This window comes from Pipra filicauda, unplaced genomic scaffold, assembly GCF_003945595.2.
Source record: "Pipra filicauda isolate LSUMZ 115617 unplaced genomic scaffold, ASM394559v2 scaffold75_size2874737_pilon, whole genome shotgun sequence".
NCBI classification, from domain to species: Eukaryota; Metazoa; Chordata; class Aves; order Passeriformes; family Pipridae; genus Pipra; species Pipra filicauda.
The window spans coordinates 2,074,827-2,096,656 of NW_024104931.1; the positions used below are offsets into that span (position 1 = coordinate 2,074,827).

At 41.6% G+C, this 21,830-nt stretch overlaps 1 protein-coding gene across 3 annotated transcripts in view; it reads right to left on the bottom strand.

Annotated features, from left to right (window-relative positions):
• Window positions 1-1,143: 1,143 nt before the first annotated feature.
• POMT2 (protein O-mannosyltransferase 2) overlaps window positions 1,144-21,830 on the bottom strand; it is a 33,050-nt gene continuing 12,363 nt past the window's right edge. For 2 of the 3 annotated variants that reach the window (XM_027720113.2, XM_039389703.1), the window contains 12 exons: window positions 19,798-19,864; window positions 19,085-19,157; window positions 17,597-17,675; window positions 16,681-16,832; window positions 12,344-12,435; window positions 11,212-11,288; window positions 10,011-10,082; window positions 9,811-9,870; window positions 9,499-9,604; window positions 8,017-8,157; window positions 7,285-7,399; window positions 1,144-6,699 (listed from right to left, as the gene is read on the bottom strand). In XM_027720113.2, the coding sequence (XP_027575914.2) occupies window positions 6,594-6,699; window positions 7,285-7,399; window positions 8,017-8,157; window positions 9,499-9,604; window positions 9,811-9,870; window positions 10,011-10,082; window positions 11,212-11,288; window positions 12,344-12,435; window positions 16,681-16,832; window positions 17,597-17,675; window positions 19,085-19,157; window positions 19,798-19,864 (1,140 nt within the window). In that variant the 3' untranslated portion in view covers window positions 1,144-6,593. The remainder of the gene's footprint in view (window positions 6,700-7,284; window positions 7,400-8,016; window positions 8,158-9,498; window positions 9,605-9,810; window positions 9,871-10,010; window positions 10,083-11,211; window positions 11,289-12,343; window positions 12,436-16,680; window positions 16,833-17,596; window positions 17,676-19,084; window positions 19,158-19,797; window positions 19,865-21,830) is intronic. The other variant, XM_027720114.2, reaches the window with a different exon arrangement.

Here is a 21,830-nt window from a genome sequence, read left to right on the forward strand (position 1 = left end):
TGAAGACTACCTTTTGTCAGCTGCATGACAGCAGGATGACTGGCTTTGGATGAAATCTAGAGATAAAGCAATGACTGCAAGAAGGGTAAAAATGGACAAAGCAATTTACAGCAATTGCGACACTTAGACTACAACCATTCTGATAAAGCACAAACTTCCTATTTCCAGAGCATGCATTACATGGGCCAGAGTTACAGAGTTAGCGATGGTGCATTAGAAAACAACTCCAAAGTGTACAACCACATTCTTGGATGTAAACCAGGCAGCAGTGGTAGGTGTAGTGAAGATTTATTTCAGCATATCGAACTGGAGAGACTGATGCTGGAAGACAGTGTGCAGTTTGGGAAATCATATGGGTAAACCGAAGAAAATGAGAAAGGGCATGGGAAATCGAGGGCCAGAGGAAGTAACTTGCATTGAAAGTTTCTATTTTGTTAGAAAACAGAAGATTAAGAAAGCAGCTTGAAGACAGAGCACAAAATCTATACTAAAACACCAGGTTGTAAAGCCTCATTCTTGTTGAGGAACACGTAAGAGGATGATGGCTGGAATCTAGCAGCCTAGAAATCTGGCAGGTTCAAATCAAATATAAATTGGAATCGCTCACCAGTGTACGCCCACGTGAGATCACTTACCTACAGAAAGAAGCCATTCTTCCTTTAGAGGGCAGTGAGAAGTAAAGTTTTACTCCAGATATTATCAGCATTTTCTGAACAATACTTCATTCTTTTTCCTTTCAGTTGTCTCCCTACATTCTAGCACAGCTTCTGTATCAGCACTCCTTCCTTCCAGAACAACAGCCCTGATCAGACAATATCCAAAGACCAACTTGCACTGTGTGAAGCAGTACAAGATGTCAATAGGCTTTTCAGAAGCCATTTAATAGCCTATTGTATCACTCTGTACAGGACATAGTACAGTTCCCAGCTGTCCTGGCTTTACTTTAGCAGCCCTTGGAACATGTCTAAACAGACTGGTTGGCTCTTCTCCAGCACTGATCTGGGCATCAATGTGTAGCCCCAGATAAGTCAGCTGTACTTCGGTTTTCCCCACCTAGTTCCACCCCAAGCAATCCCCTATTACATTGTACTCAAAAGCATATGCTGGCCTCTCACTACAGCCTGGTGTAGAGATAGATTCTGATTTTCAGCATTTCAGTTTTATTACAGATTCTTGCATTTACTTCACAGCAAGGGCCTCATTTGTACAAAACAGTGCACCAGTCTGGTGTTACGGATGCTATGGATTGAAAACAAGAATGACTTGTAGAAGAATGTTGGATTCCTGAATAAAGTGCTTGATCTGTCAAACGAAGTGTTCACAGGTAATCTACCAGAAGCTTGATGAAAATACCCATTAAACCCGACACATTACACATATTTACAATTTAACACGTCTTTAATAGGGAGAAGTTAACCTGCTTCAACACACATACTTTATTCTCATCCAAATAAACCAGTTTCACTTCCTGCTGTGCTTATCAGCAATTGCCTGGACTGTAGTAAAATCTGACCACCTTGAATTGTAGTCCAACAACACCTGTGTGCTAAAAGTTGATGTAGATCATCACTATCCTAGATCAAGCTCTTCAATAGGTCCGTTTAAAGTTCATGTTGCTACTTCAAGTATGTGAGGAAGAGAGGAAAGGGAGAAAAAATCCACCCCAAGATCTAGGCACAAAGAGAATGCTTCCAAGAAGAGGTATTTATTACAAAATTAAATTCCAAATTCTACCTCATTTTCCATTATCACCTGTACAAAACACATTTATAGCTCAAGGGAACATTCTCCCATCCACACTGTATGATACAGTAATTGCACTGTGGTTAGAAGACATTCAGTTCGTGGACAGATGGACGCACGCACACACAGACAGCATTAGTAAGAAAGGTTCAGGATACAGGACAGAATTACAAAGGAACCCCTCTCACTGCTGCTACAAACTCTTGCTCATCCAGGGGCAAGTTCTCCAAGGATGGCTCCAAACAGTGACTCTTGTAAAACACAATAACCTCACTTGGCAACGTTTTAGGAACAATTACAAACTCAGCAGCAGTGGTATCCGTGCTAATATATCACCACCTCAGATATTATTTGTGACAATCATAGCCCTTGACATTCAAGTAAAGAGCATAAAAAAGTTAAAAAGGGAAGCAACTCACAACCCACCACACAACCAAGGTCTTAGTACTTTAAAGAAGACAGAGACAATTTTCAGTCCTGACTGCTTGCAGTTCACAGTCCCCTGCTGAAAACAGCAAGTATGCTATGGAAGTGGTGTTCTTATCCTCAGCCTTCCTTTCCCAGCAGGAAAGAGCCTTATGTTCTAACAGTCCACACACTTTTGCTTTCATGACACACTTGCCCATGTGTGGGGTCACTTGCTGTAAAGGGGTAAAAAAAAATAATCTTACCTACATTCCCCAGCTGGCAGAGACATAGGGCTAAGGAGATTTTCACACTGTCAGCAGGATCCCGAGAGGATGAAACAGGGCTTGTGCACAGAGTGCCAGTCGAGAGGGTAAGTCACTCAGGCACAGCATGGAAGGAAAGCTGCTAAGTGTGGCAATGGAGAATTTCAGGTAAATGCCTGTTTTTCTGTGTTAAGAGTTGGTCCCTCGAAAATGATTCTCAGAGGGATTCAGGAGGAACAGGAGGGAATTGTCAAGTAATGCATTTGTTTACCTTTCCATAACAAGGTTCTGGTTTTGTTCTTAGATTACAGGTGTTCATTTACTCAGGATATTACAAGATGTCCTGTTCTACCCCTTGTTCAGGCGCCTGTATGAAACGGATGCACAGCCTAAAAACTGGGGAAAGCAAAGACATGTCCTGTACTTTGGGCATACTTGAAGAAGCAGAAGAAAGGAGGAAGATATAAAAAGGTGTATCCTGTCAATGCCCTTTGTGCATCAATCAGCCTTTCCAATCGAGACGCAAAAAGAAAACCCTACACAGACAGGAAAGGGGTGGTGGCTCTCATACCCACAGGGCTGCCAACAATGGTGGTGAGCAGTGATGACACAAAGTCCTCCACCTGGACCAAGAGCAACCTTGACACAGAAATGTCCATTCAAATCCTCCTCACAGTCACATCCCTGTCTCATAGAATGAGTAGTCCAGTTCCTGGAAATAAGCCGGTCCCTGCTGCTGCAGTAGATACGTGTGTATCGACGTCCTGAAGTGACTGTTAACAGAAACCTTTTAAGATGGATGGATTGTCTAGGATAAAGCTAGATGAGCCTAGGGGCCCTCTACCTATCCTTCAAAGACTGAAGAGTTGAAGATATTTTACACACACAAAAGAATTTGAACCAGGGAATGTGGCAGCCTGCAGCTTTTTGTGATTTGAATCCATGGATACAATTTGATGAAATACTTTGTCAGTGATAAAAGGAGTCCTGTCTGGCAAAGTTCAAAGAGAGCAGCTGCTCCAGAGAACTGAATCTTCTGGCCTCAGAAAGCACTGTGAGCCATTTTCCACATGACTGGGGAAGAAGACTAATAAGCAGTCCTCAAAAAAACCCTGAACTCATTCCACAAGCACAACTGGAAAAGCTGAACTGAAGCAGCCCAAATTCCATCCAGAAAGCAAAGAGTGCCCTAACCCATTGCCTCATGTTTGTACTACTCAGACATTTTAAGACAGAGTCAGTAATGGAATCCCAATTATTTTATTTTATTGACCTCACAAAATATCAGTTACTATTATGTTCCAGCTGTGGCCTGACAGGTTTTAAGAACCAAATATTGAAGGTCAAATTCTAAAATAAAAAATAAAATAAAATAAAAAAATCAGTACTCTTCTCCTGAAAGAAGACAGACCTACACCAGTCTACCCTTACTTGAATACCCAAACCTTGGAGTCCACAGGGTACAGAGGAAACACCTGCTCTCTAGACTTCAATATAGATCTTTCAATCTTTTTACCTCCAGATTAAAAAAGAAAAAAAAGTTCTGCTGTAAATTGCTCCCTCTTGTGGAATAGCAAGATTTTTTTTCACTGTATGCCTCCATCTCCTTACCAGCATACAAGACCTAAGAAACAGATCAGTCTCAATGTCAATCTAATGCTCTCAGAGAATTTCTGAAATGACAGTCCTAAAGAAAAATAAACCTTTGTGTGTATTGAAACAGAAGCTGGGCTTGTGTATAGGAAGGTGGGATGGGAGCATGACATTTGCCACCTTTAGCACTCAGTTGCCAATCCACATCCAAAAGATTATTAGTGATAAAGGATGGAGGGACCCTGGCCAAGGAAGAGTGGTTCATCATCTTCAGGCAACTTCTACAAAGCTGACCCCTTCATAATAACTGAAGAAATCAAGGTTACTGACTCAATTTTTGCATTCCCACAGGTTTAATCTGATGAATAAAGAGTTTTAGAAACTGTCATTCCAAAATGCTCACGTTTCTTAGGGGTTTTTTTGTTGTTAATGCTAAGAGCAAGCGTGGGATTATATGTGCTGCAAAAAAACTCTGCACTTTAAATCATAGCTTTTATTAGCTCTTTTGGCAAATCTTCCTCATGAAAATGGGACTACCCTAGGGAAAGTTCAGATTCAGGATAGCAAAATATTAAGTTAATAATCTCACCAAGAGTAGAAGACGTTGAATCCCATTGGTACAAAGGCACCACTGCACTGTCAGCCGCTCACATTGCCAACAGTTAACAACTCGCAGCTGCTGTCAGATCAAGCAGGATCTGAAGAAGTTTGCAGCCTTCTCTCTCATCCTTCTTGCCTATATATCACCACAGTGAGCCCCTGGTTCATGCAGGTAAGAGCACTTCCTGCAATAACAAGTGGAAAAGAATCATCAAACCCAGTAGCTAATTAGTGCAATGACTTCCCACCATATATGACCAGCAGGTGATTAACTCAAAACCTTTAGAATCAAAAGCACATGTCCATCCCATTTGACTTAGTATCTATAGGAGTCAACTTCTGGAGAGATGTGACATACCAAGCCAGAGCCTTTCAACAGCAAGCAGCTGCCTTACTGAACAATGCTATGGATCTCTATTGAAGGGGAATGAAAGCAAGTCTGACTGGAGTCTAGTACCCCCCACAGAACAACTATGCTAATGCAGCCCTTCTGTGCGGTAGGAAATACATTAGAATTCAAGATTTGGTAAGAGAAATAAATGCACAATTCATGTTTAAAGGCAGATACGCTCACCTGTAATTTTGATGAAAGGCTATGGAGCAGAACAAGAACTCTGAAATGAAAGGTTTGAGTGCATTGAAACATACACAAAAGAGTTTCAAATATTACTTCTTGATATAGGAACACGGGTGGGGTCTAAGTGTCATTCATGTTGGATGCTACAAGGTAGCAACTTGAACCATGACAAGAAATTGAAACTGGTTGAAGAGTAGGAGATGGAATAAAAGGAACATCTACAAAAATAGACCTAACACAGGACAAAGGCACCTGATAAACTGAATTCTGATTTCTTGGAAGGGGTGGATTCAACATTCAATGGCTTTTGACACTTAAGAGACAAAGAATTTTTGCTTGGCCTCACATTTCCTTCAATACAGTAATTTGATGTCCAGCAATCTATGAGAGGGAACTTTTTCCATATGGGAAAACAGAGAGCAGATACCTTGGCACCAGCAGCCAGCGGCCAGTTTTTCATTCCTTAAGATGAAGCCTTCCCCTAAAAGCACAGGTACTGGCACTGAAATAGCTGGGATCAAAAGGTGAATGACAGCTGTCTGTAAAATGTCCAAGCTATCATATCAGTCTCTAGTACATCCTCATGCTGGTCTCCACAGCATACTGGGGCTGAAAACAAATCACCTGTCATTTCCACTGTCATTTCCTTGGCAGTTTCAGACAGAACTGCAAAGAAGCTACAAAGTGCTGAGTTGGAACAGTCTGGCTCTGGAAACAGGCCTGCTAGGTAACTTACAAATGATTAAAGGTGACCAGAAAGCAAGGCAGTATATAGGGCTAAACAATTTCATCTCTGTATGCGTAAGGCCTGGGAAGCAGGCAAGGCACGGTGGCTCAAGAGATTTCAAGCAGACTCCTTTCAGTCAAATTCTAAAAATTCAGGGTCAGAACAAAAGAACTGCAGATAGCCAGGGCAGGGTAGAATGGAGGTCCCCATATACTTACAGGATGCTTTCAAAAACGTCACCAAAAGAATAATTGTTAATCATGATAGAAGTCCTAAGGTCTCAGACACTGTCTGGCTTTCCAACTATAATGGTGCTTAAATTACAAGAAGGAAGACACACGCAGGTGTACAATCACAGACAGCCTCCAGCTTCTACTGCTCTGAGTGCTGGAATGCCACTGCTGTTTGACTGGTATATATTGCTCAAAAGAATTGACATCTAAGGAGCCAGCTGTCCATGAATATAACCTAAGGATTCAGGACACGAGTCTCTTAATTTAAGGGGACCTTCTCATCCTCTGCATATTCCAATGCAGGCAGTGCAAACAAATGCCAAAGCAACAGGGCTACCTATACCCAGAGTTCTCCAGAGAGGGCATGTCTTCAAAGCACCAGAATCAGCCTGACATTGCAGCAGATTTCATGCTTCTCATCCGCTGTTCCCAGGCTTCCCTTGTTGGTTCTAGAACTCCCAGGAGTCCATCCACCGGAGCCCTGCCATGGGGCTGCTAGGGTCCGAGGCCATAGGTCCTATCATCCCATAGGACAGAGGATGGAAGAGGTAGAAGCTGTGGAAAGAAATCAAAAGCCCATCAAGGACTGCACGGTTTTCTGTTACAAGAACTTTGCAGTAGATTAGTCCATAGAGATGTCCTATAGAATCTTTGTCTTTGGGTTGCACTAAGCTCCACTGGGGACCTTCTAATCTCTGCTGAACACAATATATACATAGCAAACAGTTTTATAACACATGGTATTTTCTCTTAGAAACCAACAGTTTTGGAGAAAAGCCAGCTGATAAAACCTACAGCAATAAAAAATCTGCCTATATTTGAGGAATATGGCACCATCATTGGGACTAGAACCAGAAACCACTGGATTTTGGGATTGGAGGAAAACAGAGTGTTCACACCACGTGCTAGGATAAAAGAAAGATTCCCTGCAATGGAAAAATGTTCTATAAAGCATTACTGGGACACAGATGCTGAATCTAATAAAAATTGAGGGTTTAGGACTGGGCTTGAGGATGTCTGACAAATTCAGGAGAGAAGAGAGACAGAGACTCAAGGCTAAGGAAAATTAACAGGCATTAAAGTTTCCATTGAGATGGCAGCTATCACACATTCATGAAAAGTTAAGCTTTCAGCACTCACCTGTACAGGATAAGCAGAACCAGCGCCAGGAACACCCCTCCATATACTTTTCTAGCTGTAGTGCTGGGTGACAAGAACCCAGCACAAAACTTCAGTAGTGAGTCCCAGGTGATTCCTAGGAGAAGGAAGAGGTAGGAATCAGGGGAAGAACAGAGCCGCTATGTTCACTGACTGGGCTGATGAAGCTCTGTTAACACCAGAAGACCATTCAAATTTTAAATTCATTTACTGTCGCAACCTTCAAAACTATAGAGATTGTTTTGTATCAGCAGAAGGTTCTTTTTTCCCCTACCTTTCCATTTGAATAAGTGCAAATGAGATCTGGGCCTAAGATCCTAAGTTGGTACAAAATCACAGGAAAAACAACCAAGACCAAATTATAAACACACACGACGGAAAAGTCAGGAAAGCAAACAAAGAGAAGCAACTTGTACAAAAGCATGTATAAACAGTGAAACAGCAGAGAATAGGAATCCCATCTCTAAATTTAAATGCCCTAAACACTAGACATGACTGCCTTTTCAGGGTAGCAACAACAAAAAAAAAAAAGACAATTTGGTCCAGTAAGGTGCTTTGTGAAAAACATTTTGAATTAGTCAATGTTTTCAAGCACTTTGCACAAGCAAGCAGAAAGCCTATTAAAATTAATAAACTTTTTAATCTGAAAACATTAAATTTAATGGAATTTCACCTGTTTTTCCACCTCATCTTCTCCTAGACTCTAGTATTTACCTGTCAACATGCTGGAAAAAAGCATGGCAGGAAAGTAGTGGTGAAAGTAGAGAACTCGTCCCATCATAAAAAAAGGGAGGTAATGAAGGAGCCAACCCAGTGTGATCTGCCCTCCACCACGTAGCACAACTCCGGATAGTTCTGGAACACAAGTATACAGACAGAGAAAAACTCAGCTACAGTTCGTATTTGCAAACCTTAACACACTAAATAAACTCAACAGGAAAGATCTTTGCAGGAAGTCATGTATTGGTCTGAAATTGCTTCAAGCCTCTGCAACATCCTGGCCGCATTCTTTATAAACATACTGTAAGGTAAACATATGCAGGTATTCTTCCCAAGAATGCCAAGGCAGTGGAAGGATTATAAAAAAGGTTTATTTCAGGTGCAAGGACCACTTTTTTATGATTCAGCATGCATCGGATCTTCAGGGGCAAAAGGCGAGTTCCCGCCCCCTCAAGGTCCCCTTTATCCTCTCCAATTCTCTGCCGCCTTCCCAAGGAGGCCTTGGACATGTCTGCAAACATGTTATCTGTCTGCATACTACAGAGAGAGATATCTTGCTCACAGCTTTTTCCTGTAACATTCTCTGAAATGCAGAAGGAAGGAAAAAAAACATCTAACCCATTTGAAAAGGCATTTTGCAGTTTTTCTAAGTGAAACAAGTTCTAGCTTTCTGTTACAAAGTCTTGTGCGATTGCACCTATCCCTACACTACAAACACTTGTCAGGAGAACAGTAAAGAGAAGAAATATAGAGACATAAATCTCAAGGGACTGGCAGGAGGTTGATTATGCTGTATGTTAAGACCAAACATGCAGTTCCTCAGGGCATACATCAGACTAATCAGGTCACTCCAGTCACTGATGTTTTTTATTCTCTCTGCAATGAGACTATGAGCCATCCAGATGATCACTCTGCCTGGAAAGAAATGTTGCCAAGCTTTCAGAGCCTGGGGAAGAGAGTGAGAGCTCTGGTGTCTGCATACAGCTTAGCCAATAACTTATTCTATAATTGAGTAGTTTCCCATCACATTTTAGAATTCACTTCCCACAAGGAGAGCTACAAAATGAAGCGACCACTGAAGTAAACTGGAATGGTCAAAATATGACTTAATAGGGTTTGTGAATAGCTCTACCTCTAAAATGATTCAAAAAAGGACCATTGTATCTCTTGTGTTTGCCATTTGCTTTGCAAAAAGATCGGGAAACATTTCTCATTTTAAAACACTGTGCATACTACAGTAGTACAGAGAACATGCAGACCTTCACATGGCCTGTATCCCTTGTAGCATTTCTGTTGAAGATCTGTGCTGTTCACCATTAAACTACTTAACATACGAAGATCCCACTCTTTTCCTTGTGGACACTGCTCAGTAATTCAAGGTCAGTTGTTTCCCACCCCTGACACACAAAGTCCTGCCATCCATACACTTTTCAGGTGTCTGCAAAAGGCATTTATGAAAAGGAAGACTGACCTTACCTTTGAGTTCATATGTCAGTTGGACACCTCTCTTCAGTGCCACTGCAGTGCAAACTGTTATCAGAAAATACAACCCCATAGTGACCAGATTTAGCCACCAAATCACCTACACGGGAAAAAATAAAGATTTGGGACTTTATGGTGGACACGTGCATGTGAGAGGAAATGAAAAGTTACATGCAAACATTAAGAGTACAATAAGAGAGACTGTCCAAAAGGAGGAGAAGGAAGAGAAACACTGTCACTGGAAGAAGCAAGACTAAGCTAAAATTTACTAAAGACATTGACTTGGAACCTCCCATTCCAACTTACTGGGTTTCCCAGCAAATAGACACGATAATCCGTCTCATTGACACCAGAAAAACGCAGGCCCTGAAGAAAGAGATCAGAAGGAAGTAAAATGGATATTCATCAGTCCAACTGCATCTTCAATGCAATGAAGAGGTGCTGTGCTTCTAGAGGCACTGCAAAAGCACTTGAAAATAGAAAAGAAGGTGGACTAATCAATATACCTGGTAGTTGATGGGCCAGTGCCAAGGTTTGGATGTAACTTCATTGTCCTTTGGTTTGAGGCCGCTGTTTCCCTACAGATAAGTCAACATAAAATTTACATGAGCAGGCAGTTATGCTGCAACACCTGTCCAGAAATGTCTGTGTACGCAAACATGCATCTTTCACTCTTCCTGAGTGAAAGCTCTTTTCTGACTTACATGAACACATCATCTTCCACAGAAGGGAATGCAATGAGGAAAATTAATGTTTTACTATTACTGTGCAAGTGAAAATGTTCTTTAGGTACCATAAGAGGCAGTATTCTCTCATTTCTCCAGCTTTTCCGTTACTGAGGACACATGTTGCATAAGCAAGACCTTTGTTCATTAAGAGACTACTGTGACAAGTTTCCCTCCACTATGAAAAAAAACAAGCTTCAGAAAGATTATTTCCATGGAAACTCATGCAGGTGCTTCCTTACCTGAGATACATTATCACTGATTGCCATGGAAATGCTTTAAAATAACACTTTACAAGCATTAACAATAATTTCCTTGACTTTCTTTCTCTTAAAAATCTGAGAAGACCTTTACAAACAATAGCAAAAAAACCCTTGGACTCCATTCTCAAAATAGTAACTTCTCATTCTTCAGTTGAAGGATTGAGGAGTTGGAAGCAGAAGGGCTGTGGCCATGAGTACAAAAAACAATTATGGAGAAAAGACTGCAAGAGCAGTTCACCTTGAAAATATTTAATCTGCTCTTTTTTTTTTATATTCAGAGATAAAGAAGAAACCAGAAATCACAGCACCTTGATGAACTTCAAAAAAAATCAGGAGTTTTCCATTTTCAATCCAAACACTTACTGTTCTCCTAAATGTCTGTTTAGCTTATTTTCTTGACTTTGACCACAGTAACATCCTCCTGCCTAACAAATACTAATTTAACTTTAAAACCTTCCAGGAAGGTAAGTAAAGTATGACATAACTAGGCTGTAGCCAGATCACACCAACAGCAGAGCCAGGCATTACGTCCAAGGCTTCCAAACTTGGACAAATTAGCTCCATTCCTTTTTCTAAGTATAAATTCAAGTAGGTTGCTCAGGCATGTAAATTCTGCCCTAGCTTGCAGCCATCACCCAGATCTCTCAGAAAGTGCTATTTCTTTTTGATGCAAGAGAGAGAAGGAAGAAAATGATAATCTAGAATTAATGATATCCTACCCGGATCATAACCATGTGGGATTCTAGCAGAATTTCCGCAAAAGAAGGCTTCAAAACATCCAGGCTGATATTGGGCACTGCGGGAAAAAGAGAGAAAAATAGATTAGATGTCTGTATGGTTTACATTTATTTGCATCTTTCATAAAAAACTACATTCTCTCCTGCAACAAATCTGCTTCCAGAATTTGAATTCTCTATGCAATTCATTCATACTCTAAACACAGAGGCTTGCAGTTAAAAGTATCTCCCAGTGAATTTTACAACTGATGTACTCCTAGATTTCCTCCTTTACTTTCGGGAGCAAGAGAAAGAGACCAAACTCCATGAAATTAACAGATTTGTATTTCTGGTTAAAATTAGAGACATACTCTTCACAGGCTGCTGTTTATCTATATGAGCCATATGTGTGGGAGTGCATTACAACAGAACAAGAAATTCTACCAAGTCAAGAGCCCAGGATTTCTCTCCTTTGGTTTGCATACAGTTGCTCTCAAAGGACGAAGAACAGTAAGTTTTTTAATAACTCAGAACTCAGCCCAAGTCACCTGCAATTCATGGGATGAAAATTGTGTTGAATAACTCAGGCCAGATGAGGCTGTGAAACATGTAACTCCTGGATGAGGCTGCAAGGCCCATCTGTCATTATTGGCAAATTCATATCTCTGTCACACACTATTAATTTCTTGATGGTACTGCAAAGTGATTATTTAGCATGCCCCCAGTAAGTGAGGGGAAAAAAATACACCAGAACAAGGTGGATCCTAGATTTTTTTTAAAATCATTGAAATATGTATGACATACATCAATGACAATAATTCCCAAATAAACAAAAAACGTTAAAAATAGCAGCCTGTACTGCAGTGCTGTCCGTGAAGATCTCAAAATCCTTAAAAAAGTCTTTATACTTCCACTACACTTCAAGCATTATCACCAGCTTGCAGTACAAACAGTGAAACAGAAAAAGGCTCTGCAACTCTGCAATGGCCCAAGTTCAGCAAGTTTGCACTTAAACTGGGAAAGAACACACATATTCCAAATGCTGAATGCCAGTTATTGCCATCTGATAGCTCATCCCTTCCTTAAACAGCAAGCCAAGATGCACTCTCAAACTGAAAGGAAATAAATTACTTACACTTAGGGTTAATATGATCTTCAAAGTTCCAGAGAGAATTGGGAGTCTCCTTCAGGTATGGTGTGCAGGTGACTTCCACTTGTTCCCAACCCCTGAGGAACAGCAGAACAGTTAACCACCACTCCACAAGAACACTCAATATTTCCAGTTCATGTCTGATTTTTCCCCATTTAGCTTTGTACTTCTCCACAACACCTATCATATCATGTAACCTCAGTAGTTGCATTCTTACATGCTCTAAGAACCATGTAGAAACCAAAGCAGATTTGCAAGGCAGTCAACATCAAAATTCTACTGAGTATTTGAACCACATTTCTAACTTTGGACATCTAAAAAAGCCTAGGTCCATAGGTGGGATTTTTGAAAATGACAAACATTCACAACTAGCAACTACGTCAGTTCAACCTTTAAGTCCCTCCAGAAGAAAATCACCATCATTAATTTAAATGAATCCATGCCTACAACAACTGTATTACAGAAATAAAAGAATTACCTTAGGAGATACCAATAAGTGTTCTTTAGTCTGTCACCCTATTTCTGGCAGGTCACATCAAAGACCTTGGGAGGAAGTGCATCAAACCCTACAGTAATGTGACAGATTAATAAGGAATTTTCTATCAACCACCACTAATTAATTAATCCATTAATTAATTACCTTACCTGGAAGAACAGTGATTACTACCCTTTAAATTAAAAAGAAATAGAAAAAACCAAATATACTCTAAACCATCCTTATTTGCAGTTAAAGAGTATTTTTTCCCCCTTAGCTCTTAGTATCATCAATGTTTTGTGGCAGTAACTTCCACTCACAGAGTAAGTTTTTGTTGGAAAAAAACCCAAATCACAACCTTTTTTGAATGCTCTTGACAGAGACTTTTTTTTCTTTTTTTTCTTTTTAACCAAACACATTATTTACATATGAGTCCAGTTTTATGGTGAAGTCTAACTGGCACTTGCATTCCTGACCAGGCAGTCACCGTAGGTACCTGCCTGCGCTCACTATGATTCAGCATCCACAAGATTCCTTATAATCTGGTTTAACCATAACACAGTGAAGGGAAATCTAAGCTAGCAGAAACAGAGGCAGCTCTGGAAACAGTAGCAACATGACTACACAGCCTGCTGCTTCCAGATCCATGGTAGCATCCCACACAGAACAGCTTTGCAGATATGGCAGCTTGCTTGTCATTAGTCTTGGTGTCTCTGCATATATGTCATTTTAATGATGAAGATATATAATTCTAGGACAGAAAATCCTGACCCCTGCTAATAGCAACTTGTAACCCTTGCTTCAGATGCTGCATGCAAAAATGGCATAAGATCTTCCAACGACAACACAAATTAATACCAACAAAATTTTGATGATTATGGTATGGAACAGCATGAACTGCCCCGGTTTCTAGCAATTTTTGTGAACCCTAAGGATAAAATGGGACTTAAAGAACACGTCTGTCATCCCCTCCTGGACTTATCAGATGACAAGATCTATGTCCATGCCATTCCTGGATCTCTTAGTAAGGCATATTATTTTTTAGAGACAACCTGGATGCATCCTAGATGCATGCATTGGTACCTCATTGATTATGGCTTGGTGTGACAGAGAGATGTTCGCAATGTTCATCATACCCGTGTGATGCCCAGTGCAGAATGCCAAACAGACCATCGACTGTGCACTGTAAACTTAACTTCAATCTGAAGTTCAAACCTAAAAGGAGCGGTATTCCAAGGAGGAGACTCTAAGTTAATCTTCAATCAGCCACAGTGAGAGACAGCTTTCAGGCAAACCTTCAAACTAGGCTCAAGGATCATTCCATAGATTCCTCTCCTGAAACACTTTGGCAACATATTAAAAATAGCATCCTGCAGTCCTCTGAAGAGTCCTTAGGGTTCTCCTTCAAGAAGAACAAGGGTTGGTTTGATGAAAACAATCAAGAGATCCAGGAATTGTTGAGGAAGAAGAGAACTGCTCACCAACACACCTTGCTCAGCCATCTTGCCATGTAAGAAAAGCAGCCTTTTGTCTTGCATGCAGCAAGCTCCAACAGAAACTTTGTGACATCCAGAACAAGTGGTGGATCAATCTAGCAGGAAAAATTCAATTATGCCCAGATACGGGTGATTACAGAGGATTCTACGAGGCCCTGAAAACAGCATATGGGCCTACATATCAGGTCCAAAGCCCTCTACTCAGCACAGATGGTCAGGTGCTTCACACAGATAAAATCTCCATTCTGAATCGTTGGTCTGAACACTTTCAGACTCTTTTCAGTACCAACCGTGTAGTTCAAGACTCAGCAATTCAGTCCATCACACAGTAACCAGTGAAGAATGAACTGGACATTGCCCCTACTATGGAAGAAACTCTTAAGGCCGTACAGCAGGTGAAAATTGGCAAGGCAGCTGGGGTTGATGGAATTCCACCTGAAGTCTGGAAACATGGGGGCCAAGCACTCCATGCTAAATTTCACGAGTTTGTGGTGCGCTGTTGGGAACAAGGTGAACTACCATCAGACCTTCGTGATGCAGTCATCATCACCTTGTATACGAAGAAGGGAGATAAATCAGACTGCTCAAACTACTGGGGTATTACTCCGCTCTCCATTGCTGGCAAGATCCTGGCAAGAATACTTTTGAACAGACTAATACCCACTATAGTAGAAGAACTTCTTCCGGAAAGCCAATACAGTTTCAGAGCCAACAGGAGTACCACAGACGTGGTATTTGTTCTCAGACAACTGCAAGAGAAGTGTAGGGAACAGAACAAAGGTCTTTATGTAACCTTTGTTGACCTCACCAAGGCTTTCGATACTGTGAGCAGAAAAGCTCTGTGGTAGATTTTGGAACGTTTAGGTTGTCCCCCCACGTTCCTTAAAATGATCATCTCACTCTATGAGGATCACCACGGCCAAGTCAGATATTGCAATGCACTTTCTGAGCCCTTTCTAATAACCAATGGTGTGAAACAAGGCTGCGTTCTTGCACCAACCCTATTCACAATCTTTTTCAGCATGATGCTCCAAAGGGCCATGGCAGACCTCGATGAAGAAGATGGTATCTACATTCGATATCGTACTGATGGAAGCCTATTCAACCTCAGGCGACTGAAGGCCCACACTAAGACCTTAAACCATCTTGTCTGGGAGCTGCTTTATGCTGACAATGTCGCCTTCGTCGCCCACACAGGTGCTCTGCAGTGTTTAACATCCTGCTTTGCTGAAGCTGCTGAGCTTTTTGGGTTGGAAATCAGCTTGAAGAAGACAGAAGTTTTCTATCAGCCTGCACCTCAGGAAGTCTTCCATCATCCCCATATCACCATTGGCGAATCAGAGCTCAAATCAGTCCAGCAGTTTAATTACCTAGGTAGCATCATCTCCTCGGACGGTAAGATTGACGGAGAAATAGACAACAGGTTAGCAAAGGCATAGAGTGCTTTTGGAAAACTCCATAAAAGAGTTTGGCGAAATAAACACTTGAAGAAAAGTACAAAGATCAGTGTTTACAGAGCCATAGTGCTGTCTACTCTCTTATACGGATCTGAATCATGGGTCATCTACCGCCGCCACCTGTGTCTCCTAGAACACTTCCATCAACGCTGTCTCCGTACAATCCTAAACATTCACTGGTCAGATTATGTGACCAATACGTCTGTTCTAGAGCAAGCAGCAGTCACAAGTATTGAGGCCATGTTGTTGAGAACACAGCTGCGCTGGGCAGGGCACGTCTCAAGGATGAAGGACCACCGCCTCCCTAAGATCTTGATTTATGGTGAACTTGCCACTGGCTGCTGCAAGAGAGGAGCCTCGAAGAGGAGATACAAGGACTCCCTGAAACAACATCTCAGCCTTGGCCACATTGATCTTCATCACTGGTCTACTCTGTCCTCCAATCGGGAGGTCTGGAGACACACCATCTAAAACGCTGCTGCTTCTTTTGAGAACACGCAGGATCACTCTCGAGGAGAAAAGACAACACAGAAAGAATAGTGTCTTGCCGATACCATCCAAGGAGTCTTTCTGCTGTGCCTTTTGCAACTGGACTTGTCTGTCTTGCATTGGCCTCTTTAGCCACCAGCGTGCTTGCAGCAAATGTGGGTAGAGTCCTTCCCAAATCTTGATTTGTGAAGCCTAGCCATGATGATACCTTCACTGTAACAGACTGCATAACCCTAACCCAGATCTTCCCCTCTGATTATATTTTTAGCACCTGCTAGTTCCATTTTTATTCTTTTAAAAAAATGGAGGAAATGTGGTTATTGCTTAGTTTAAAAGTATCATTGAGTAAAGGAACATGTCAGCTCAAGGCCTTGCAGGGGTGGAGGGGGATTACAAACTATTTACCATTTTGGCAGAGTCTTTCCAGAAGAGCCCAATATACACCCTGTGGCCACATGGATTAACCGGATCTGACTCCGTAGGACTTTGATGAGCTTCCCAGTCTTTCTGCCCACCACTTCAATCCGCCAGAAATCATTGGAGTCTCCTGTTCCATTCTATCATGCAAACATAGCATTGCAGAAAAAAAAAAAATCACAAAACCAGGAAAAAAACCCCAAACAACTACCCCCCCAAACTAGAAAACATACAGAATTGAAGCACTGCAAATAAGAAATTCAGAAACTGTAATGGTGGCAAAGCTAAACAAACGAGCCCAGACTACTCTCACTCAGACTTCACAGAAGAGATTCCCCATCCAGAGGACATCATTCTAGACATGAGCAAGCATTCACAAATACATCTTTATCTTGCCAACTTTAATTTTTTTTCTTCCAATTCATGCTTGGCTGTGGCTCAGAACTACAGCATAAACAGGGGTAACTTGGCTGTTTCATAAAAGGGGTTTAGGCAACAGATTCTTGCATTTAGAAATTCAACCCGCAAAGCAGATTTCATTTTCATAATTCAAAATTCTGTCACCATTCTTTCAAAAAGGCACTTGTCTATGTGACAAGGCCAAATACATAAAATAATACTTGTCAGAGCAGCTTCAAGGTTGCTCAGTTTGTCATTTCTGGAGTTGAATGCTGTCAAAGCTAGACTGGCAGTAAAAGTTTAAATTATGTTTTTATCTGTGTTCACATTAAATAGACTTTAAATATGAGATAAGCCATTTCACACTAAATCAGTTTTTCCTTCAGGATGGCAGATGCCCATCTATCACCTTGGCTAACAAACTAAAAAAACCAACAATAAATCCCCTTGGCATGATACGAACTCTCCCTAAAAGGAGCTTTTCTTCTATCTTGCCTTCACTTACTATTCCATAGCCAGTGACCTGAAAATGCTTCCTCGTCAAGGGAGCTTCATGTTGGTGACTGTGCAGATTTCTAGAAGTTCTGAAATGAAATTAAAACTTTTGAACCTTGTCAATTTGTAATTAGAACATTGGTTTGAGTCATTCAGAGATCAGCCACTGCTCTAACCACCGAATTCCAGCTGAGGGCAGGCAGGATTCAGCCTAAACAGGATGGGGGACACTGATCGCATCTGTCACTTCCCACCATGTAACTCTGAGCTTATGCCACACTAGGCAGTGTGGAAAAGGATGACAGCATGAATAAATAGAACCCTCAAGCTACAATCTATCACCTCCAAGTGGAGAAGACGATGGGTTTTTGTTTTGCTGTGGACTTTTTTTTTTTAACAGTAAAGGTAGGACAAACAGACTTGCTCTTGTAAGAAGAAAAGCAAGATTCTGACCTTCTGTGATCAGTTTTGCTTTCGAGGAGAAAGATTGTACCATTTAGGGGGAATCAGTGGCCACCATTAGCACGGTGCAGGTAGCCAGCCTCCCCCCCAGGCAGGCTGGTGACTGAGGCAACCAGAGAAACCTGGCCATACCCCAGTCCGTCCTAAACACGAGCGCCACCTGCTGCATCTCTTCCGCAGCACCGCTGCTTCACCTCCTGCTCTGGAGACCTCACCACGACTTAACCAATTTTGCCTAATCGATTTTTATCATACTCATTATCGTATACTTGATAGTAAACCCCAAAATTCAAGGAATTTTAAAAAATGGTCTTATAATAATTTCGGAAACCTAAGCAATTATTTGTGCAGATGCCGTACTGAATACAACATGACGTGATTTCCTGGCTCACAAGTTTTGAGGTCCTGTTATGAAATCAAAGCTGTGAAAGTACGAGGCATTTTGGCACAGTGATATTAGACTAGACAAAAACCATATATCAAGTCACTAGGGTGACTTGGTTCCTCTCAGGTATTCCTTGCAGAGAGGGAAGGCACCAGCTGACATTTTCATTCAGTGTTTCACTGCTGCGATCTCAGTGCTGTTCAGAACTTCAGCGGGTGGATACTGCCTATGCATGTAGGAACAGGACACTTGCAGTACACCAAAAAAAAACCACCTCACTCTTTATTTGCCTAGAAAACTCAGAGAGTGGGCACAAGCCCTCACCCAATGAGGGTTTCAAAATTGCTTCTCTGCAAAAGAGTTACCCCTGAGTATCACACCTCACAGAGCAGAACAAATATCTCTGCTGCTTACACAGGTATTTCTAATAAAGTTGTGTTGTTCCGTTAAAAGTTTCCTATTTAAGACAACTTTCAAACATAAACCATAGGAAAAAAAACTCTACAAACCTCACACTGGAAATGCAGATATACAGATACCTCTGTCACACAGCCTGCTTGTGCTGGCCTAACCACATTGTCTCCAGCAGGACAAATCTCCCACCAATTCTATTCAATCATGTAATTTCTGAATCCCAGAAATCATCCTTACTCTTTATGTTCCAGACGAATAATATCGCCGTGCCTCACAAACTCCACAGGGCTCAAGGGGTCTGACAGATCTGCTGAAGGAAGGCAAACTAATTATATCAATGTCCTGACAAACACATCAGGGTCTTGGAAAGTTTCTTGTTAATGCTCATGCCTGAAGCGGACAGTACAAGCAAACGACTTTGTGTGGATACACAGGTGGTGGGTAAAAAAAAAGGAAACTGACAGGGAAAACATGCCTTAGCTACACTAGGTAATATTCTAAAACAGATGTACGTACAAACCATAGATTGTCATGTTCAGTACTCTTATCTTGTCCCAAGCAATCATTCCCAAAAATCTGTTAAATACAGTGTACCAGAATGTACCAGGACCCAACTTCCACAGGACTCTCTGCCACAATAACAGATTGCAAAAAATACTGAGTTCAGACTAATTTCCTCTCTGCTGTTATTGTGGCCCTACCCAGCTGAAAAATTGTCAATGCAACCTTAAGCTGAGAAAAGCTTATTTATTTCAACTGTACAATATAGAGAAGAACCAAAACCACAGTAGACACACGCAACATAAATCAAGATGGAGCCAGCTTCCCCCAGTTCTTCCTCCTCTCCCTCTCACTTCCATGAAGGATACTCTGCCCTGGAGGGAACTCAGAATATTTATGCGAAAAACTGAAGCAGTAGTTATAAAAGGCACTTCACTGGTATTTGTTACCTGTATCTGAATCATGTTTCTTTATAATCCACAGGTTATTCAAATCTTTATGTAAGTAGGCAGTGACCTGAAAGGACAGCAATTATTATTTTACGAAACAAGAAAAAAGCTGGTGATAACAGACATTCACCAGCAAATTGAAGTCCCAAATGAATGGACCAATAACACAGAAATCCTGGGATTACTTTTATGATTGTACCCCCTAGAAAGTCAGTTAGAGGCCACTCTTTAACCCAGATCACCCCTCTTAGCCAGTGTACAGCCCATATGCTCAGAAGCACTTATGGTTCACAGGTATCATGAGTAACAGCCTCCAACCATACAGTTTGACCTCCTCTCACTCCAGTGGGTCCTTCTACAACAACAGGATATTCAAACCTGAACTCTTGAATAATCACTGACCAGAACCAGAAGACAGAAGCAGCACTGGCTTTATAGACAGCAGAGACGCATGACAATAGGCTGTGACAACCATAATACTTCTGCCAAAAGATCCAGGCAAGGTAAGATTCAGGGATCAGCTGTTAGAGCTGCACATGCTACACAGCTAATCCTTGCCAGCCTGCTCAGCCTCACACAGAGTAACTGCACCTACTGCTACCATGGACATGAGAGACCATCTTATTCCAGGATACTTGCCCCCAAGCATGAGAAACTGAGTCCCTTTGGCTCATTCTCCTCTTCCAGCAGCAGCAAGCCCTGCTCTGTGGGACCCTAGCCCAGACCCAGACCTGTGCCTCCCGCTCAGATGGGAGCAGATGTCCCAGTGGGTGGGTGAGAGAACACAGACGAGTGTGTGAGGGTGAGGTAAAAAGGGAGAGCTGGAGGTAGAACCTCATACCTTGAGGTTAAGCCATCAGAAGACGAGGGAAAGGTAGGGGCAAAGAGATCACTTTTTCCTCCCTAAATCTCCAAGTTCTAAATTCTCTTCCCCTCTCCAGAGCCCCAAGACTCTCCCAGAATCCTACCCTTGTCCTACCACCACGGCAGGGAGCACAGGGGGGAAATCTCCACCCTTTCCCACTTTCCTCAAGGAACTCCCATTAGTGTCCTCTTCAAATTCCCCTTCCCTGTTTTTAGTGTCGTAAGGCATGCTATGCACTTGAATTTTGCCTGTACTTGAGCCAGTTTTGGTATGACATCTCCATCTACTGTAATAAGCATCAATGTTACATGAGAGTATTAGAAATTTTCATTGTGACAAACAGCAGAAGAAGACTGAGATAAAGCTGTCACTTCTGAAAACTTCCTCCTCACCACAGAGACAGAAGGGAGTTAAAAACCAAACACTTGTGTTTCTCTGGCAACTTTCTTTCAAGGAGCTCAGAACGATTGTAAAATATATCTTGGGAGAGGTGCAGAAGCTGCAAAGATTTGTGAAGCTTGATGATGATGGACAAAAATAAGAAATTTACTTAATTTTTGTACTATTTATTTAGGGATAGTTACGTGATTTCTGATTTCTACTTTCACTTATTGCTTAATCATTTAATGAGAAGCCCTCAGTTCAGATACTTTCATTATGGCTACATTAGCTTACAAATGTACAGATATCTAATTTAATGAGCAAAGCCTTATAAATTCTTTGGCGACACATACAGAAAGCAAGGCACAAAAGAGAGGAATTCATGTAAGGTCACAGAGACCAGAGGCTGAAGTAAAAACAATACACAACAGTTCTAGACCCTTGCTTTTAATATAAAGCAACAAAACCTATAACATAATGTATTTGTTTTAAACATAAGTTTTACAGCCTTCCTTGAGGTAACTTTCATATGGAAGACTATTCTGAAGTCCTCTTGGCCTCCATTTATGGACGGTGGTCTTGCATTACAGCAAGGCCTTATTACTGTAAGTCACCTCTCTGGTGCAATGTGGTAGGCTCTCTTCAAGCCTTTTTAGTCAGACTTCCAGGCCAAGCACACAGCTGGGGCACTGAGGGGGTAACAGATGCTAAATAAATACACAGCTCCTGTCACATTGGCCCCTAATGCTAAATGCAGAGGGAGTGAGCCAATGGTTGCAGTCACAGG